This window comes from Choloepus didactylus, chromosome 3 (genome assembly GCF_015220235.1).
Source record: "Choloepus didactylus isolate mChoDid1 chromosome 3, mChoDid1.pri, whole genome shotgun sequence".
Taxonomy (NCBI): Eukaryota; Metazoa; Chordata; class Mammalia; order Pilosa; family Megalonychidae; genus Choloepus; species Choloepus didactylus.
The window spans coordinates 140,333,453-140,351,770 of record NC_051309.1 but is presented as its reverse complement, the minus strand read 5'-3'; the positions used below and the strand labels follow the sequence as shown (position 1 = coordinate 140,351,770).

The 18,318-nt window shown below is 39.5% G+C and overlaps 1 protein-coding gene and 1 pseudogene across 7 annotated transcripts in view; one reads left to right on the top strand and one right to left on the bottom strand.

The window, feature by feature from the left end:
- The window catches only part of LARP1B (La ribonucleoprotein 1B), a 221,445-nt gene that overhangs the window by 155,794 nt on the left and 47,333 nt on the right, over positions 1–18,318 (bottom strand). For 4 of the 7 annotated variants that reach the window (XM_037830640.1, XM_037830638.1, XM_037830639.1 and 1 more), the window contains 2 exons: positions 16,993–17,165; positions 1,689–2,054 (listed from right to left, as the gene is read on the bottom strand). In XM_037830640.1, coding sequence (XP_037686568.1) covers positions 1,689–2,054; positions 16,993–17,165 — 539 coding nt within the window. Of the gene's footprint in view, positions 1–1,646; positions 2,055–16,992; positions 17,166–18,318 lie in introns of those variants that run through there. The other 3 variants (XR_005215957.1, XM_037830642.1, XR_005215958.1) reach the window with 3 other exon arrangements.
- Positions 9,530–10,888, top strand: LOC119529849 (annotated as a pseudogene).

The following is an 18,318-nucleotide window of genomic DNA, read 5'->3' as shown; positions in this document are numbered from 1 at the left end:
ATTAACATTTAATATAAGGCCAGCACCTACCTCAATAACTTGATACATGACTTCTAATTATTGTTGTCTACACTTTAGTTAAGGTAAATAAATAATCACCTACAAATAGCATATGCTTTTCAAATTGGGTTTGAAGTTCACTATTTGGAACTCTAAAAACATTTTTCCAAAGAACCAACACTATATACAGTGGTTTGGTTCCTTTACTTAGTTCAAATCATGGTTAATCCATAATTCATTTATTTATTTTAACAAATATAAATGGAGCACTACTTTGTGCCAAAAACTATTCTACCACTGGAGATAAAATAGTGAATAAGACAGACAAAAGATCTTACACCCATGTGATCAAAGAGAAAAAAAAAACATATAGAATGGCAAGTGGTGATACATGTTATGATGAAGAACAAAGCAGGTGGAAGGATAGGAATGGGCAGAGGTGCAATTTAAACCTATTATTAGAATTTGTCTTTATTTCTTACTGTTCAAAAAAGGATTTAAGACAGATATTACCTAGAGAACCTAAGTACCACAAGTAAAATAACAGCGTTTATACAAGGAAAGACTTTCAACTGAGAAACTATTAAGAAACACACTTCCTTCACCACAGCAGGATAGGCAGAGATCTTCTCATGCTTTACGTCACCAACATGCTATCATAGCCTGGGCAGGATGTCCAAACAAGATAATAGCTACAGTGGGTAAAAGACTAAAAGCAGTGATGGAAATTTCAGGAATAAAGAAATGAGAAGTATAGAAGAAAAGCATACTTCTTGCTGGTGATATGAACTTCCATGAACAGGCTTTGCCCCCCTCATTCAACAACTAACTACTTCTGACCAAGATCTCTTCCCTATTTGGCATATTATAGCTATTTAACTTCTCCTTTGTTATTCTATCCTAAATACATATACTAACATTTTGGGCTTTTCTGATAAATTTAGTTGTTATTAATATAGGGAAATGGCAGGAAAAAAAAACCCTTCTTATCCCTAACTATACCATTATTAATTTTATAACAAAAGAATGAAGATAGGCAATAGACTACTCTGGCTCTCTCTTATATTTTAACTTAAATAACTGGGATTGAGGCCATGATTTGAGGTGAAAAGCATAAAGATAAAAAGTTGGAAAATCATTTCAAACAGTACCCCTACACTATAGTAATGAATGGAAAAGGAGGGACAATCAACCAGCTTTATCTTCCATACTTGGTCCACAACCAGTTCCACTCCCATGCAGCACACACCTTAGATAGAAGAAAGGACTGAAGGGGGCAACAAAATGCCACTGGCTCATGTATAACTAGATAATTAAAGTCAGGTAAAAAATGAGGAAATAAACTAAGCCTATCTAGAGAACTTCAGTTTTTATTCCTTCTTATGAGAAAGGGCCTTCTCATTTTCATAAATTTACAAAACTTCACCTGAAAAAAGCAAGAGTGTTAGTGAGAGCTTTTTTTTTTGGGGGGGGGGGTAAACTAAATTATTCATTACGCTGTCATTTAAATAAAATAAAATTACTTCTCAAGTTTTGACTGGCAGATGTATTTCAGGGAATTTTAAAAATTAATTTATTTATATTCAAAAGTTCATAAATTGAAAATGTAAGCTCAAGTTTAGGAAAATATAAGCAGCAACAGACACTCAAAGTTATTAGCTGGAAAGATGGTGGCCAGAAACAATTACCTTTATGGCTGTGTATGTGTTTTCATCCTCTTCCATCCATAAATCCTGTTCATAATAATATAGGCCATCATTGATAACTTTAGCAAGTTCAGATGTAATTTTTGCTCGAGACATGTGGTTGCCTGTACGATCTCCTCCAGGATGTTTTCTCATGTAAGGTGGTGTCTGAGTTACAATCAAAATCTTGTTTAAATCCTGATCATCAATTTCATAATCTGAATCATTATCAGACCAATCAGTAAATGTGTTTTTTCGACCTTCTATTTGTTCCATCTCTTCATCAAATAAAAAATCAAGTTCTTCTTGTTCCTGTTCTTCTGGAGAATGTAACCGATTTGATGCCTCATCAGGTATCAGCACTGATTCCTGAAGGAAGAAATTGTTAATTTATATAAAAATTTTTCTTACTTTTAAAACAAACATGTAACAGTTTTAACCTGCTTAAAATCAAGCTTGTATACTCAATGACTGGTGTAGCAGGCAATTCTAGCCCAAAAAATATACATTGCTAAAGACTAAGTTGAATTTCAAGAAGAAAAACAAAGTTGAGTAAAAGAGGGATTATATTAAAGATTCCTTTAGAGTTGGAGGAGTCCTTATATCATCCATTACGCTGTGCCTACTCAGTTTACATGTGAGAAATGCAAGGCCCAGAAATTTGAAATTATTTGCCAAGTTATGCAGTTAGTCAGGACTAGAACCATGATCTTCCCTTGTCTGAATCATTTTTACCTAATAATTATATTAATGTCATAGTTTCCTAGCTAACCCTTCTGCCCCATTCTCATCCACTGTTCTGCTTTGCTCTCTTTTCCTGTCATATTGACCTAATTAGTTTTGTCATTTCCACCCCCCCAAAAGAACTACAACTAGCTTCCTGTTAGCTAACATAAGTACAAACTTTTAGATCCTAGACACTCTAAAATCGAACCTAGTATAGATTTTCAAAAGTCACAACACAGGAAATAGATTTCCCCTTGTTGTTGCTTTCACTTGCAATAGTCTTTCCTATACCCAGCATCTCATCCTAACTCCCCTATACTTAGAATAACACAATTTCTCTTCTTCAGAATTCCTTTTTACATTAAGTCTACATTCATTCAGTCAGTCAATAATTATCTGGGTGCTTACTCTGAGCTGGGTTCTCTTCAAGGTAGAGGTATACAGCAATAAATAAAACAAAGAGTCTGCCTGATGAACAGTCTAGTAAAATGGAACGCTGTCCATGAGGTTTTTATGGAAAACAAAAATGTTTTAAAAACCAACTTGTAAAAACTGAATATATACATACTTTTAAACTACATACTTGAGTTCCCAGGCCAGTTCCAGGCTGACCCGCGGCAGCCCCACAGTGAGGTAAGGGGGTAGGACAGTGCCCTAAGCCCCACCTCAGGGCTCTTCTCTGCTGCGGGGTTGCAGGGCTCACAGCTGGGAAGCAGTTGGTAGGTGGCGCAGTGCTATCCCAGAGGCCTCCCTGAAGCCTGCTGGAAGAATCTAGGCAGGTCAGGGCCAGCAGAGTCCACGAGGGTACAGTGAATGCCCGCATCCAAGAGGCAAAAGGCGGGTTTCTGAGGCTGCTGACATCAGCCTGAGCCAACTAATGCCTGAGGAGTGGACTTGGCTATGGCAGAAATTCATACAGGGGAAAAACTTTTGTCTGTGATGAATGTGGAGCAAGATTCACTCAGAATCACATGCTGACTTATCACAAAAGGTGTCACACAGGTGCAAGACCTTTTATGTGTGAAATAATGTGGCAAAAGTTTTGCTTCTAAGGAATATTTAAAACATCACAATAGAATCCATACTGGATCCAAACCCTTTAAATGTTCAGTCTGTTTCAGAACTTTTGCTCAGCAGAATTCACTTTACCAGCATATTAAAGTCTATACAAGGGAATATCCCTACTGTTGTGACCAGTGTGGTAAGCAGTTCACCCAGCTCAATGCCCTCCAGCACCATCATCAAATACACATGGGTAAGAAGCCATTCATGTGTAATGCCTGCGGAGGGACCTCCACTGACAAGTCCACTCTCCCGCAGCTCACCATGGGTAAGAAAACTCCATGGAAGTCTTTCCTTGTTATTGCAAATGTTTCACCCACGAATGACGAGGGACACAAGACTGAACAGCCTGAAGAAGAGTATGCGCCACCTAGACTTCCGGATAAATTGCTGTCCTTTGCAGAAAATGGCCATTTTCACCACCTGGCCCCTGATCAAGGCAGCATACCAGCCATGCAAGAGAACAATCCTGAAGATGTGGCCTGCAAGTCAGATGACCCCATGGGGCCCCAGGACACTTTGCTTGCCACCACAATCAGCAAACTTAGTGAACTGACGCCACAGACAGAACCAGCCCCCTCCCCACAACTTCCTCTCTGACCAACTTGGATTAAAAGGTTGGAGTTACATGTCAACCAGGTCCTGTCCTGCCAGTCTTTGAGTATGTTACAGCCATATTCATGCCAGTGACTGTGAAAACTGTCCATGGGCAAAGAAGATGTGGGCAAGAATGGTTTCCACAGTTTTCCTGAATGTCTGCTAACATTCACTTCTTTATCAAAGCATTTTTAAAGCGTTCCCTTAAAAATCCTGATGTGCATGATGATCTCAGCCATCCTTTTATCAACAAATGAGACTGTTAACATAATCTCACCCAATTCTGGGGTGGGTTGTATTCATTTACCTTTTTAATGTTTATCTTGATGTCTGGGAAGTTTGGACAACTGCTTGAGTTAATTGTAGAGTACAGAACACCAGTCCAGCATGTGAACTTGCTGTTACCAGACTCCCTGGTCTCTCACCCTGCCTTGTCCTTCTGTATAAGTTTATTTCCCTGATTACTTTTAAAGTATTTTTCTACCACATCTGAGTCAAGGCTGAAATGAAACTAGGCCCATGTATTTCCAGGATTTCTCCCGTCAAGTTGAAAAAAATCAGTCTGCTCTGAGGACCCTCAAATGTGACTGAAGAAATGGGTTGCTGCATTCTTTTTCTACTAGTTTTAGGCACTAAAGAAAGGAATAGCAAATTGAAGACTTGCAAAACAGCTCAGGATAGTCTACTCACTGTACGCATGCAGCTAGATTTACCATGCAACCTTTGAAATAAGATGTGGCAATGTGGTTTCATTTCTAAAAATCCAATTAGGTACAGGTAGTCCTACCAAAGACTGTAGCAACAAAAGTGTATTTTTTGCCAAGAGGTGTGAAATATTAATTAAGAGGCTTTAGGAACACTTGAAAGCTGTGTAGTTCTATCAAAATGAGGTGATTATGGCAGATCTTAAAAGCAGAGTTTTAGTACTTTTGCCAGGTTTTTCTGATTTAATTTTTCTAATTTTCAGAGGTGTCGACTTTGTCATTTCCCCATATAAAGATTGACTTGAGACAGGCTAATAATTGCCACATATTGTTTCCTCAAGGCCATGTGTGAATATGATAGAAGAGACCGCTCACCTTTGCGCCTTAAAAGTGACCATGAAGAAACAGTAATTTTTGTCTCAAATGCTCCTTTGGCTGTCTCCTACTGTGAATTTTGCTCAAAATGAATTTGCACTGAAAAGATAATTCTACTGTACTTGCTAAGCCTAATTCTTGGTTCCCTAACTTCACTATTTTGCCACATGTTTGTGAAGCACTTTCATTCACTTTTAAACCTTAAACATATTAATTTAAAAAAAGAACCTTAAAGGACTAGAGTTCTTTTGCTCAATACTTGTTTTTGTCTCCCACATTCTAATTTATTAAAGTTGCTATGAAAACAGTTTCATTTTCTAAGAGCAAGGTCCTTTATCCATTCAGGATGAAGATACAGCAGTAGTATACTAGGAATCAATGGGGGGGACGGGACATTTTTCCTAAGAGCATATTTTGTTTTAACTTGTAACATGTTAAAGTAAATACTAAAGCCACCACAAACTGTTTCAGTTTTACACCTGCTCTGGAAGACAGGAGTCCCAAAAGTAACAGGGAAAGTAACAGCCCCAAATTACTTTCAAATTCAATTATGATGTCATTATCTTATACTTGTGTTTATAGAACAAAAAACAGTAACTAAAACTTTCACACAACTATTTTACTCTTGGTAAGAATGATGTACTCACATGTCCAGCTGATGTACTATTTCAGAAACAAAGTTACCTTGAGAAGGAATTTAAATAATAGATTATAGTTACCTACTGAAAGAATTTTGTCCTGAATTTCCTTTTTTAGAAGTTCTACAAAAAACTGTTGAATGTGTTAATAAATGTTTGTTTTGTAAAAATAAACTACATACTTGTTATTCACATTTGCAGGAAAATGAAGTCTGAGAGAACGGACACTCTAGAAAGAGCGATACCACTTTTTACTTTATATCAGTTATACTTTAACTCCTCTTTCAAAACAGGATTTTTATATAACTTGTGAGGAAGAGAGATTTTGAGCTCAAGATGACTGTCTGTACATGCTTACTTGCCTCCCTACCGTTATGATAGACAATAATGAAAAGAATAAATTTAATCAATATTGCAAACAAGCATTACCATCACTAGATCAAAAATTTTGATAACTGTCTCGAAAGCAGAGAGCAAATGGGATTGTACTGATGTGATAAAACAAAGTAGAGGAAATAGCAACCTAGAACCCATATAAGGAAAGGCTGAAGGGGAAGCAGAAACTATTGGTCCCACTGGGGTCCTAGAAAGATTCAAAGTTTTGAGATGGCAGGAACAGAGAGCAGGAGAGGAGCGTGGGACAGCAATCAGAACAGGTATTTGAAAAACTAACCATACGATAAGCTAGAACAGTTAGCCAACACTGTTATGTGAAAATATGAAGCATAATGTCTGCTCACAATTAGAACATCCCTGTGCCGGTTTGAGTGTCTTGTGTCCCCCAAATGCCATTATCTTTGTAGTCTTGTGTGGGGCAGAAGTTTTTGTGCTGGTTGGATTTGCTTGGAATGTGCCCCACCCAGCTGTGGGAGATAATTTTGATGAGATGTTCCCATGGAGGTGTGGCCCCACCCATTCGGGGTGGGCCTTGATCGGTGGAGCTATATAAATGAGCTGACTCAAAGAAGAAAGAGAGTGCAGCTGGGAGTGATGTTTTGAAGAGAAGCAAGCTTGCTAGAAAGGAACGTCCTGGGAGAAAGCCGTTTTGAGGCCGGAGCTTTGGAGCAGACGCCAGCTGCCTTCCTAGCTAACAGAGGTTTTCCGGACACCACTGGCCGTCCTCCGGTGAAGGTACCCGATTGCTGAGGTGTTACCTTGGATGCTTTGTGGCCTTAAGACTGTAATTGTTTAGTGAAATAAACCCCCGTTTTATAAAAGCCAATCCATCTCTGGTGTTTTGCATTCTGCAGCATTAGCAAACTAAGACAGATTTAGAAAGCCATTTTGAAACCAGAACTTTGGAGCAGATGCCAGCCACATGCCTTCCCAGCTAACAGAGGTTTTCCGGATGCCATTTACCATCCTCCAGTGAAGGTACCTCATTACTGATGTGTTACCTTGGACACTTTATGGCCTTAAGACTGTAACTGTATAGCCAAATAAACCCCCTTTTTATAAAAGCCAATCCATCTCTGGTGTTTTGCATTCTGCAGCATTAGCAAACTAGAACAGATTTTGGTACCGAGAGTGGGGTGCTTTTGCTGCTGAGTTTGCAAATACCAAACATGTTGGAACGGCTTTTTAAATGGATAAGGGGGAGTTTCTGGAAGAGTTGTGAGGAGCTTGATAGAAAAGGCCAAAACTGCTTTAAAGAGACTGTTTGTGGAAATATGGACTCTAAAGATACTTCTGATGAGGACTTGAGCAGAAATGATGAATGTGTTGTTGCAAACTGGAAGAAAGGTGATCCTTGTTTTAAAGTGGCACAAAATTTGGCAAAATTGAGTCCTGGTGTCAGATGGAAGGAAGACTCTGGAAGCAACAACCTGGAATACTTAGCTGAGGAGATCTCCAGACTACGTGTGGAGGACATATCCTGGCTTCTCCTTGCAGCTTATAGTAAACTGCAAGCAGAGAGAGATAAACTTAGAACTGAACTCTTGGGTTCAAAGAAACCAGAAGTTGATGGCTTGGAAAATTACAGGCTTCCAGGGGGTGGAATCCCAGAAGCTACAGCCCAACGTGAGGATGTAACCAAACATGGAACCCAGCCGCCATTTCAGTACAAGCCAAGATTGGAAAAGGAATTATCCAGAAAGGATTTGTGGAAGGTCCTATTGTCTAATGGCTTTGACCCCTGTGTGCTTCATGCAAAGCCAACAGAATTTTTGCGAGATCTTTATAGACAGCGCCATTGCCGGTCTGGACTGGAAGAGACAGACAAGGAAAAAATTAAAGGAAAAATCTCTTCAAAGACAGAGCCATGGAGGTTGAGGTCTGGAGTCAGGAGGTCTCGGGCTGGGAGAGCGGAGCAACCAACATGCATGGAAAGGGTGAGTTTGCCCTGGAGGTCTAGGGCGGGCTTTCCGCCTCAATGCTCTGGAAGAGTTTTGCCACCTCAGGTCCCAAAGAGGGTGGAGCACATTTCTAGGAAATTGGGGAGAGCCTGGCTGCCACCCCACTGTTCTGAAGGGGTTGAGCGTGTGCCCCGGAGATGGAAGGGAATCCGGGAGCTGCCCCGATGTTTGAGGAGGGTGGGGCCGAGAAGGTGGTCTCCCCAGTGTGTGGAAATGTTGGAGCACTCACCCAAGCATTTGGAGAGAAAAGGGCTGCCACAAAGGCCCTTAGGAAGGGTTAGACTCCCGCTCTCTCAAGCCCCAAGGATGCAACGTTGTTCTGTTAATGACTCTCAGACCTTGAAATCTAATGGAGTTTGTCCTGCAGGTTTTAAGAACTGTTTTGGTCCTGTTAACCCTGTTTTCCTTACTGTTTCTCCTTATGGCAATGGAAATGTTTATCCTATGAATGTCCCTCCTTTGTATATTGGAAGCATATAACTTGTTCTAAGTCCACAGATCCAAGCTAAAGGAAAAGTTTGCCTTAGGACTGACCACGCCTATATTTGAGTTTGATGGGATTTTGTACTTAACTATTGTTACTGAAATGATTTAAGTTTCTGTGGTATTGTGGGATGAATGTATTTTGTATTTGGAAAGATAATGTCATTTTGGGGTCCAGGGGGTGGAATGTGCCGGTTTGAATGTATTGTGTCCCCCAAATGCCATTATCTTTGTGGTCTTCTGGGACAGACGTTTTGGTGCTGGTTAGATTTGCTTGGAATGTGCCCCACCCAGCTGTGGGTGGTGACTTTGGTGGGATACTCCCATGGAGGTGTGGCCCCACCCATTCAGGGTGGGCCTTGATCAGTGGAGCCATATAAAACATGCTGACTCAAAGAGACTGAATGCAGTGCAGCTATGAGTGATGTTATTTGAAGAGGAGCAAGCTTGCTAGAGAGGAATGTCCTGGGAGAAGCCATTTTGAAACCAGAACTTTGGAGCAGACACCAGCCACATGCCTTCCCAGCTAACAGAGGTTTTCCGGACGCCATTGGCCATCCTCCAGTGAAGGTACCCGATTACTGATGTGTTACCTTGGACACTTTGTGGCCTTAAGACTGTAACTGTATAGCCAAATAAACCCCCTTTTTATAAAAGCCAATCCATCTCTGGTGTTTTGCATTCCGCAGCATTAGCAAACTAGAACAATCCCCATCTAGAATATTTCTTTCAAAAATATCATTTAAAAAAGTATGTTGCCCCTGTGAGGTTGTGGACCTCAAGTGGCAGCTGCAGGTCCAGGTGCCATGGCTGCAGAGCAGACCTGGCCACTGTGAGGCTCTGGAGGCTGGAACGTGCCCAGTTGGTGTGAGCCCACTGCAAGATCCCAGGCCCCTCGCTCAAGTAAATTTTTTGATAACCTTATGGAGAGAAAGGACTTCGAGATATGGCTTGATAACATTTCTGTTACATTTCTTTCTCCGACGGACTTACAGAAAAATGAAACTCTGGATCACTTGATTAGTCTGAATGGGGCAGACATCTCTCCAATAACCTGGAGACTTTCCTCAAGCGGGACTTCCTCAAACTCCTCCCCTGGAACTCAGCTTTTATTTGTTAAAATGGCTTGATCCTCAGACTTTACTCACATGCTGCCTAATCTCTAAACAGTGGAATAAGGTGATAAGTGCCTGTACAGAGGTATCGCAGACTGCATGTAACAATCTGGGCTGGCAGATAGATGTTTCTGTTTAAGACGCTTTGCACTGGAAGGTTTATTTGAGGACTATTTTGAGAATGAAGCAACTGGAGGACCATGAAGCATTTGAGACCTCTTCATTAATTGGACACAGTTCCAGAGTGTATGCACTTTACTATAAAGATGGACTTCTCTGTACAGGGTCAGATGACTTGTCTGCAAAACTGTGGGGTGTGAGCACAGGGCAGTGCATTTATAGCATCCAGACACACACTTGTGCAGCAGTAAAGTTTGATGAGCAGAAGCTTGTGACAGGCTCCTTTGACAACACCGTGGACTGCTGGGAAATGAGTTCCAGAGCCTGGAACCAGCACTTCTGGGGGCACACAGGAGCAGTGTTTAGCATGGACTACAATGATGAAATGGATATCTTGGCAACTGGCTTCACTGTGAAAGTGTGGGTTTTATCTACTAGGATGTGCCTGAACACACTGGGCACACGGAAAGGGTCACCAAGGTGGTTCAGCAGAAATGCAAAGTCAAGTCTCACTTGCACAGCCCTGGAGACTACATCCTCTTAAGTGCAGACAAATATGAGATCAAGATTTGGCCAACTGGAAGAGAGATCAACTGCAAGTGCTTAAAGACATGGTCTGTCTCTGAGGATGTAAGTATCTACCTGCAGCCAAGACTTCATTTTGATGGCAAATACACTGTCTGCAGTTCGGCACTAAGTCTCTACCAGTGGGACCTTGCCAATTATGATATTCTCAGGGTCATCAAGACTCCTGAGATAGCAAACTTGGCCTTGCTTGGCTTTGGAGAGATCTTTGCCCTACTGTTTGACAACCGCTACCTGTACATCATGGACTTGTGGACAGAGAGCTTGATTAGCTGCTGTACTCTGCTGGGGTACAGGAAATCAAAGAGAGGCTCAAGCTTCCTGGCAGGCGAGGCATCCTGTCTGAATGGACTGGATGGGAACAATGACACAGGCTTGTTCTTTGCCACCAGCATGCCTGACCACAGTATTCATCTGGTGTTGTGGAAGAAGCATGGCTGATGCAATGAACCATTACTGATGACTGACTTTGGGTTCCTGGGCTATGGGTTTTGAGTGCAACCTCCATAGCAGCCAACTGCATGAACCAAAGCTCTCATCTAATGGTATCATCACCCAGTCCAAAATCATTTATCTATGTTTGCTGACAGGTCAGGGCTCAGGGCAGGGGAAGACTGGTTTTATTGACCTACGGTGCAGCATGCTAATTAGGTACACTACTGACTTCATTTGTACTTAGTTTTGTTGGTCAGCATAAGAGGATGCATTTTGGATTCATCTTTCTTGACTGGAATCTTGGTTTTAAGTAAAGAAAGTTAAATGATTCATTAATCTGCTAATTGGTTGCCTATAAAATCACATTCAGTTTGTTACTAAACTTTTAACCGTAAAAAAAAAAATGTTGGCAATGTTATCAATAACTAAACTACCTCAGCAAGTATCTCTTCTGAAATCTCTAGTCCCTAGAATGTACTTTCCTCAAGGTCAAATGTTCACTCTGTAGATTCAGAATACTTCAAGATCCTACTAAATGTAATGGCATTCTTTGATCATAAAACCGCAAGGGTGCTAGATTACACACTTCTTTTTCCACTTTTAAAGACAATTTGCTGACCCTCCATAGAACAGTCCTTCTCCAACACCTATCCTTCCAAAAACTATTATTTCATCGAAGATGCTATCAGTTTTAAGATGAGCCATTATTTTGCATATCACTGAAAGAGAGGATGAAATATGGAGATTTTAAATGTGGAAGAAAAAAATTAGATCTCAGAATGGACAAAATATGGTACAAATGTTTGTCCACAAATCCAGAACACTATCCTCCCTAGTTATCCACCTGTAGTAATCCACCTGTAGTATAACAAATGTAGGAATGACTCAGCATCTTTGTAAATTCTTGTTTTGGAGAAAGCTGCTTTAGGCTTTTAAACATGTATCCTAAAGAAAAAACATATTCTGATAACATTTAAGGGTGCTATACTTAACTTCCATTATTAATTAACAAGTTATCTTTGATCAGGGTTTCTCACATTTATACTACTGATATTTTGGCCCAGATATTTCTTCCTTACAGGGGGTTGTTCTATATACTGTAGAATGTTTTTACCAGCATCCCTGGCTTTTACAGTAGCACTCTGCTGGTTCTAACAACCAAAAATGTCTTCCAAATGTCCCATGCAAGAGAAAAAATCTCAATCTACCACCCCTACCCTGTGGAAAACCAGTCTCAAATCCTGCATGATTCCTTTCAGTGGTAAAGAGGTCTATTCATAATGATTGTCAATATTATAGCCTTGTTCATCCTTCCCACATTTAGCGCTAGTATCTTTAATACTATTTCCCTAAAAAGCTTATTTTCAATATTTGAATCATTTGAGTGGTGCTCTCATCCATTTTTTCTTAAATTTTATTTTGAGAGAATTGTACATTCACATGCAGTTGTAAGAAATAATAATAAAGGTCCAATGTACCCTTTACCAAATTTCCCCCAATGGTAACCTCTTGCAAAAGAATAGAATGGGGGGAGAACCTAAGATGCCAGCTAGGTGAGACAGGGCAAAAAAACACCTCCGTGAAAAATACTAGGTAAAAACCAGAAAGTGACCCATAACACCAGTCCCAGCGATGCCTTAGCTGGACAAGGTCTGCTAAAACCACAGGGACCGTGCACTTGGTGAAACCAGGAGTATCCATTCTGAAACGAGTGAGTAAGCCGGCTGAAAGTCCTGCAGCCGTGCTGCGGTGAGGGGAAACTGCGGGTTGGCATTTGGAGATGGACTAGTTCTTTTCCAAAAAAAAAAAAAAAAAAAACCCCGGGAGCGGCTGCAGTCAACGCCTCGGTGTCTGGCATGGAGGACAGCCCTCCCCAGACACACTGCTGACTGTCCCGGGGCCAGAGAGACAGAGCGGAGAGCCAAAAGGAGAAAGAAACCGCACCCCTTGCAGCCAGCTTCCCGGCCTGCTGGCGACACTCCTGCCCAGGGCCGGACCCACAGCCCAGACTGCGCCAGGAAACCCAGCCTGATGGGGAGTGTATCCCACGGCACCATGCACACACCACAATATCAGCTGTGGACAGTGGCCTTGGGTGCACCCACAGTTAGTTGTCCTGGAGCTGGGACGGCGGAGCTATGAGAAAAGGGGGGAAGGGGTTGAGATGCCCCATTCAGCCACGTTTGCTTCAGGCGGGGAGTGCCCCCGCACGGCCCGGTGGCCCGGGGCTTCCCTTGAGGGATGGTGTGCACTTGTGACGTAGCACAGTCCTCCCTCAGCAGAGGTCCTGGAAGATCACAGGTATCAAGCAAAGCAAATGCCAAGAGGCCAAAAACAACAGAAAATCTTAAAGCATTTGATAAAACCAGACGATATGGAGAACCTAATCCCAAACACCCAAATCAAAAGATCAGAAGAGACACAGATCTTGGCGTAATTACTCAAAGGACTACAATCAAAGAACGAGAGCATAGCACAGGATATAAAGGACATAAAAAAGACCCTAGAAGAGCATAAAGAAGAAAATTGCAAGAGTAAATAAAAAAATAAATCTGATGGAAATAAAAGAAACTGTTGGCCAAATTAAAAAGACTCTGGATACTCACAATTCAAGATCAGAAGAAGGTGAACAATGACTCAGTATCCTAGAGAACCACAGAACAGAAAATGAAAGAACAAAAGAATGAATGGAGAAAAAAATAAAAAAAATCGAAATGGATCTTAGGGATATGATAGATAAAATAAAATGTCGAGACACCACAAGAAAGGAGGAAAGATAATGACTGGGACTGTGTAACTTGGTGAAATCTAGAATATTCAACAATTGTGATAAAATGTACAAATATGTTCTTTTACGAGGGAGAACAAGGAAATGTCAACCTTGCAAGGTGTTAAAAATGGGGAGGCATTGGGGGAGGGATGCAATCAGCATAAACTAGAGACTGTAACTGATAGAATCATTGTATTATGCTTCCTTTAATGTAACAAAGGTGATATACCAAGGTGAATGCAGATAAGAGGGGGGGATAGGGGAGGCATGTTAGACACTTGATATTGGTGGTACTGTCTGATTCTTTATTCTACTTTGATTTAAGGTTATTTTTCCTTTTGCTGCTTCCTAGCTGTCATTTTTTTTGTTTCCTCTTTCTTTTGCCTCTCTACCTTCTATGACTCTCCCTCCTGCCTTGTGGAAGAAATGTAGATGCTCTTGCTTAGTATGAGCAGAATGTTCAATTAGGATGAACTTAAATGTTTGGAAATGAACAGGGGTGTTGGTAGCAAGATGTGAGAATAACTAACAGCGCTGAATGGTGTGTGAATGAGGTAGAAAGGGGAAGCTCTGAGTCATATATGTCACCAGAAGGAAAGTTGGAGGTCAAAAGATGGAAATGTACAAAACTGAATCCTATGGTGGGCAATGTCCATGATCAACTGTACAAATACTAGAAATCACTTCATGAACCAGAACAAATGTATGACAATACAATTAGAAGTTAATAATAGAGGGGCATATAGGGAAGAACTATATACCTATCACAAACTATATACTACAGTTAGTAGTATTTCAACATTTTTTCATAAACAGTAACAAACATACTATATCAATACTAGGAGTCAACAATTGAGGGGGATTGGTTAGGGATAGGGGAGGTTTAGAGTTTCCGTTTCTTTTTTTATTTTTTCATCTTTCACTTTATTTCTTGTCTGGAGTAATGAAAAGTTTCTAAAAATTGAACAAAAATTAAGTGTGATGGATGCACAGCTGTATGAGGGTACCCAGGGGCAAGTGATTGTACACTTTGGATCTTTGGATAATTGTATGGTATCTGAACAATCTCAATAAAAATGGGGGAAAAAAATAAATAAATAAAGCAAAAATAAATAAATAAATAAAATGTCCAAATTTAAGACTCATTGGTGTCCCAGACGGGGAAGAGAAGTGTAAACGTCTAGAAAGACTATTCAAAGAAATTGTTGGGGAAAACGTCCCAAACCTTCTACACAATATAAATACACAAAGCATAAATGCCCAGCGTACTCCAAATAGAATAAATCCAAATAAACCCACTCCAAGACATATTCTGATCAGACTGTCAAATACTAAAGAGAAGGAGCAAGTTCTGAAAGCAGCAAGAGAAAAGCAATTCACCACATACAAACGAAACAACATAAGACTAAGTTGTGACTACTCAGCGGCCACCATGGAGGCGAAAAGGCGGTGGCATGACATATTTAAAATTCTCAAGAAAGAAAAATTTCCAACCAAGAATACTTTATCAAGCAAAACTCTCCTTCAAATTTGAGGGAGAGCTTAAATTTTTCACAAACAAATGCTGAGAGATTTTGCTAATAAAAACCTGCCCTACTTCAGACACTAAAGTGAGCCCTACCAACAGAGAAACAAAGAAAGGAGAGAGAGAGATACAGAATTTTAATAGACATATAAAAAAACAATTGAATATATTCAAAGCACATTCTCTGACCACAATGGAATACAAATAGAAGTCAATAATTTTTCATTTGTAACTCCACTATTTACTTCCTACAGGATATAAAATACATAAACTCTAATGACAAATCAGTGGTTTTGGACTCAATGTAAAATATGTAATTTTTGACAACTATATAAAGGTGGGGGAATAGAGGAGTATAGGAACATAGTTTATGGGTCCTATTGAAGTTAAGCTGGTATCAAAGAAAACCAAGACTGTTATGGATTTAAGAGGTTAAATTTAAGACCCACAGTAAACACAAAGAAATTATCAGAGAATATGACCACAGAGATGAAAAGTAGAGTATGGGTTATGAGAAGTGGGGGAAGGGGCAATGGGGAGTTAAGAAATGAGTGTAGGGTTGCTGTTTGAGGTGAAGGGAAATTTCTAGTAATGGATGGTGGGAAGGTGATAGCATTGCAACATTCTAAATGTGATTAATCCCACTAATGGAATGCTAGGGAGGGGGTGGAATGGGAAGATTTAGGCTGTATATATGTTTCAACAAAAAAAAAAAAAAAAAAAAGACAGTCTAAACAGATGACAATTGAATGCCAAGGATGATCCTGGATGGGATCTGAGGATGGAGGAGAGGAGGCTGAAAGGGACACAGTTGAGAAATAAAAAAAAAAAAAAAAAAAAAAGGATATGTAGAATGTAAGCTTTGTATCAATGTTGAATTTCTTGAACTTCTTAGCTACGCTTAATGGGATTGCATAAAAGAATGTTCTTGCTCATGGGAATTGTATCTGTGAATTTTAGTGTTTGTTGAAGGATGTGTGCAGCTTGCTCTCATATGTCCAGAAGACAGAGCAATAGATGATGGATGATAGGGAGGGAGGGAGGGAAAGAAACAAATGGCGGTGTGACAGCATGTTGAAGTTGATGGATCAGGGTATCGGGGGAGAAGGGTCGGGGTATGCTGTGTATGGGGTTTGTATTGTTTTTCCAACTGTTCCTGTAACTTTGAATTTATTTCAAAATAAAATTAAAAAAAAAAAAAAAAAAAAGAATAGAACAGCACTACAAATACGATACTGACATGGCTACAATCCACCAATTTTATTCAGATTTACCCAATTTCATTTACTTGTATGATTTTGTATCAATGCAATTTTACCCCATATAAAGGTTCAAGCACCCACCACCGAGCAGTTCCACCACAAGCTTCTGTCCTGTTGCCCTTTTATAACCACACATCCATTTCATATGACCCTGGCACAGAAAGCAATTCTCTTTGCCTTTCCTGTTGTACATTAAGCCACCAAAACACTTCTAAACCTGATATGTATGCCCTCAAGATCCTTACAACTATTTAACAAGTGTATAACTTCAAAATTTTAGAACATTTTTCAGCTAGTTAAAAATATATGTATATATTACTCAAATTTATATAAGTTGCAAATACTATCCTTACATCATGCTCAGAAATAAAAACTTTAAAAACACAATATAACATTTTCTTCTACAGAGTAAACCATAAGTCGTACAAAAGACCAGTTTCCAATTTTAGAAATTGTTTCCAAATTTTACACATGTAACTAACAAATAGAAAAGACATTCCCTGACCTACACTCCCCCTCCTGCAAGCTATATACTTGGTGTATAACAACTTACCTTTAATTTCGTTGGAGATGGACGATGTCTCTTTTTAACTTCTATCCAAGGCTCAGAGTCCAAGTCAGGCAAACTGGTAGACAAACCTCTAGACATTGCTCGAAGATTACTCATTACAGCATTTTTCTTTGGACTAAGTGGACTTCCAATTCTTGGAGAGTTTGGGGCAGACTCTAAAATTGTAAATTAGTTCGTTAGTTAAACTGATTTTTCTTACTTATGAAATACTCGTCTTTATTTTTAACTAGGGCGTGATATTTTCTTCACAAAACATGATAAACCTATTTCATCTCAATTCTAACCTTTCTGGTGACTTTCAAATCTGAGGAGCTTATAAGATGTATCTGATGTACTGAGCCACTGAATAATATTACCAGCCCTTACTGATCAACACATTCACTCAGACTCCTCAGAACAAACTGGGCCAGTTACTAACTATGACAGTTCATCTATTTGGGAGTCAAAGTTCTCTGTAAAATTAAAGAACAAAACCTATGAATTTTAATAAAATTATGGAATCTCAAATCTTACTAAGTCATAGGTTAAACAAATATTTTATGAAAGGTAAAATTAGTCTGTCATTCTACTAAGATCTAAACTAATAGCATAACTTCCACTTTAAACATTTTCTTTGCTAAACAAGGTTTGACATAAATGCAGTAGATGCAGTGTGTCCTCTTACTACCTTGCTTCACACTGAGTACTGTAAATAGACTGTCACGTTAATTGAAGTACCCAACCCCAGCAAAAACATTTATAACACTCATAAACTGTTGGAATTTAAAAAGTCCTTCTCTAAACTACCACTTCTGCTGGCTTGTTTTCTTTTCACCAAAATATTGAACGCTATACACTCTATAAATAAAATCCAAATCATTTTCTTAATGAAATTTTTTGTCAAAAGGCCCAAATATTTGACCCAAAATATTTCAAGTTACGTTCACCTTACAGCCAGAAAATGCAATATGGACTTGCTTTAGATAAAAATGTTTTAAAAACAAATTTATAAATTTTAAGTTTCATGTATTTGTAAGTTTTTAAACATTTTCTCTTAAAAGTAAATTACTGCAAAATGTTGCAAAGTTGAATGTCACATGCATAAAACTGAATTTAAATTAACACCAGCAATCCTTTCATTTACTAAACGAAAATGCAAAACACTTCAGGAGTTGGTTTGAGAGGAATATTCTAAGACTTAGATCAACTAAAATGCGAGAATCAGATCTAGGATGTGCCCCACAAATGTAGTCAAATCAAGGATTCAAGCAAAAAATGTACTGTTCCCTTAAAGAAAAAAAGGTATAGTGTTTCATAATAGAAAAACTC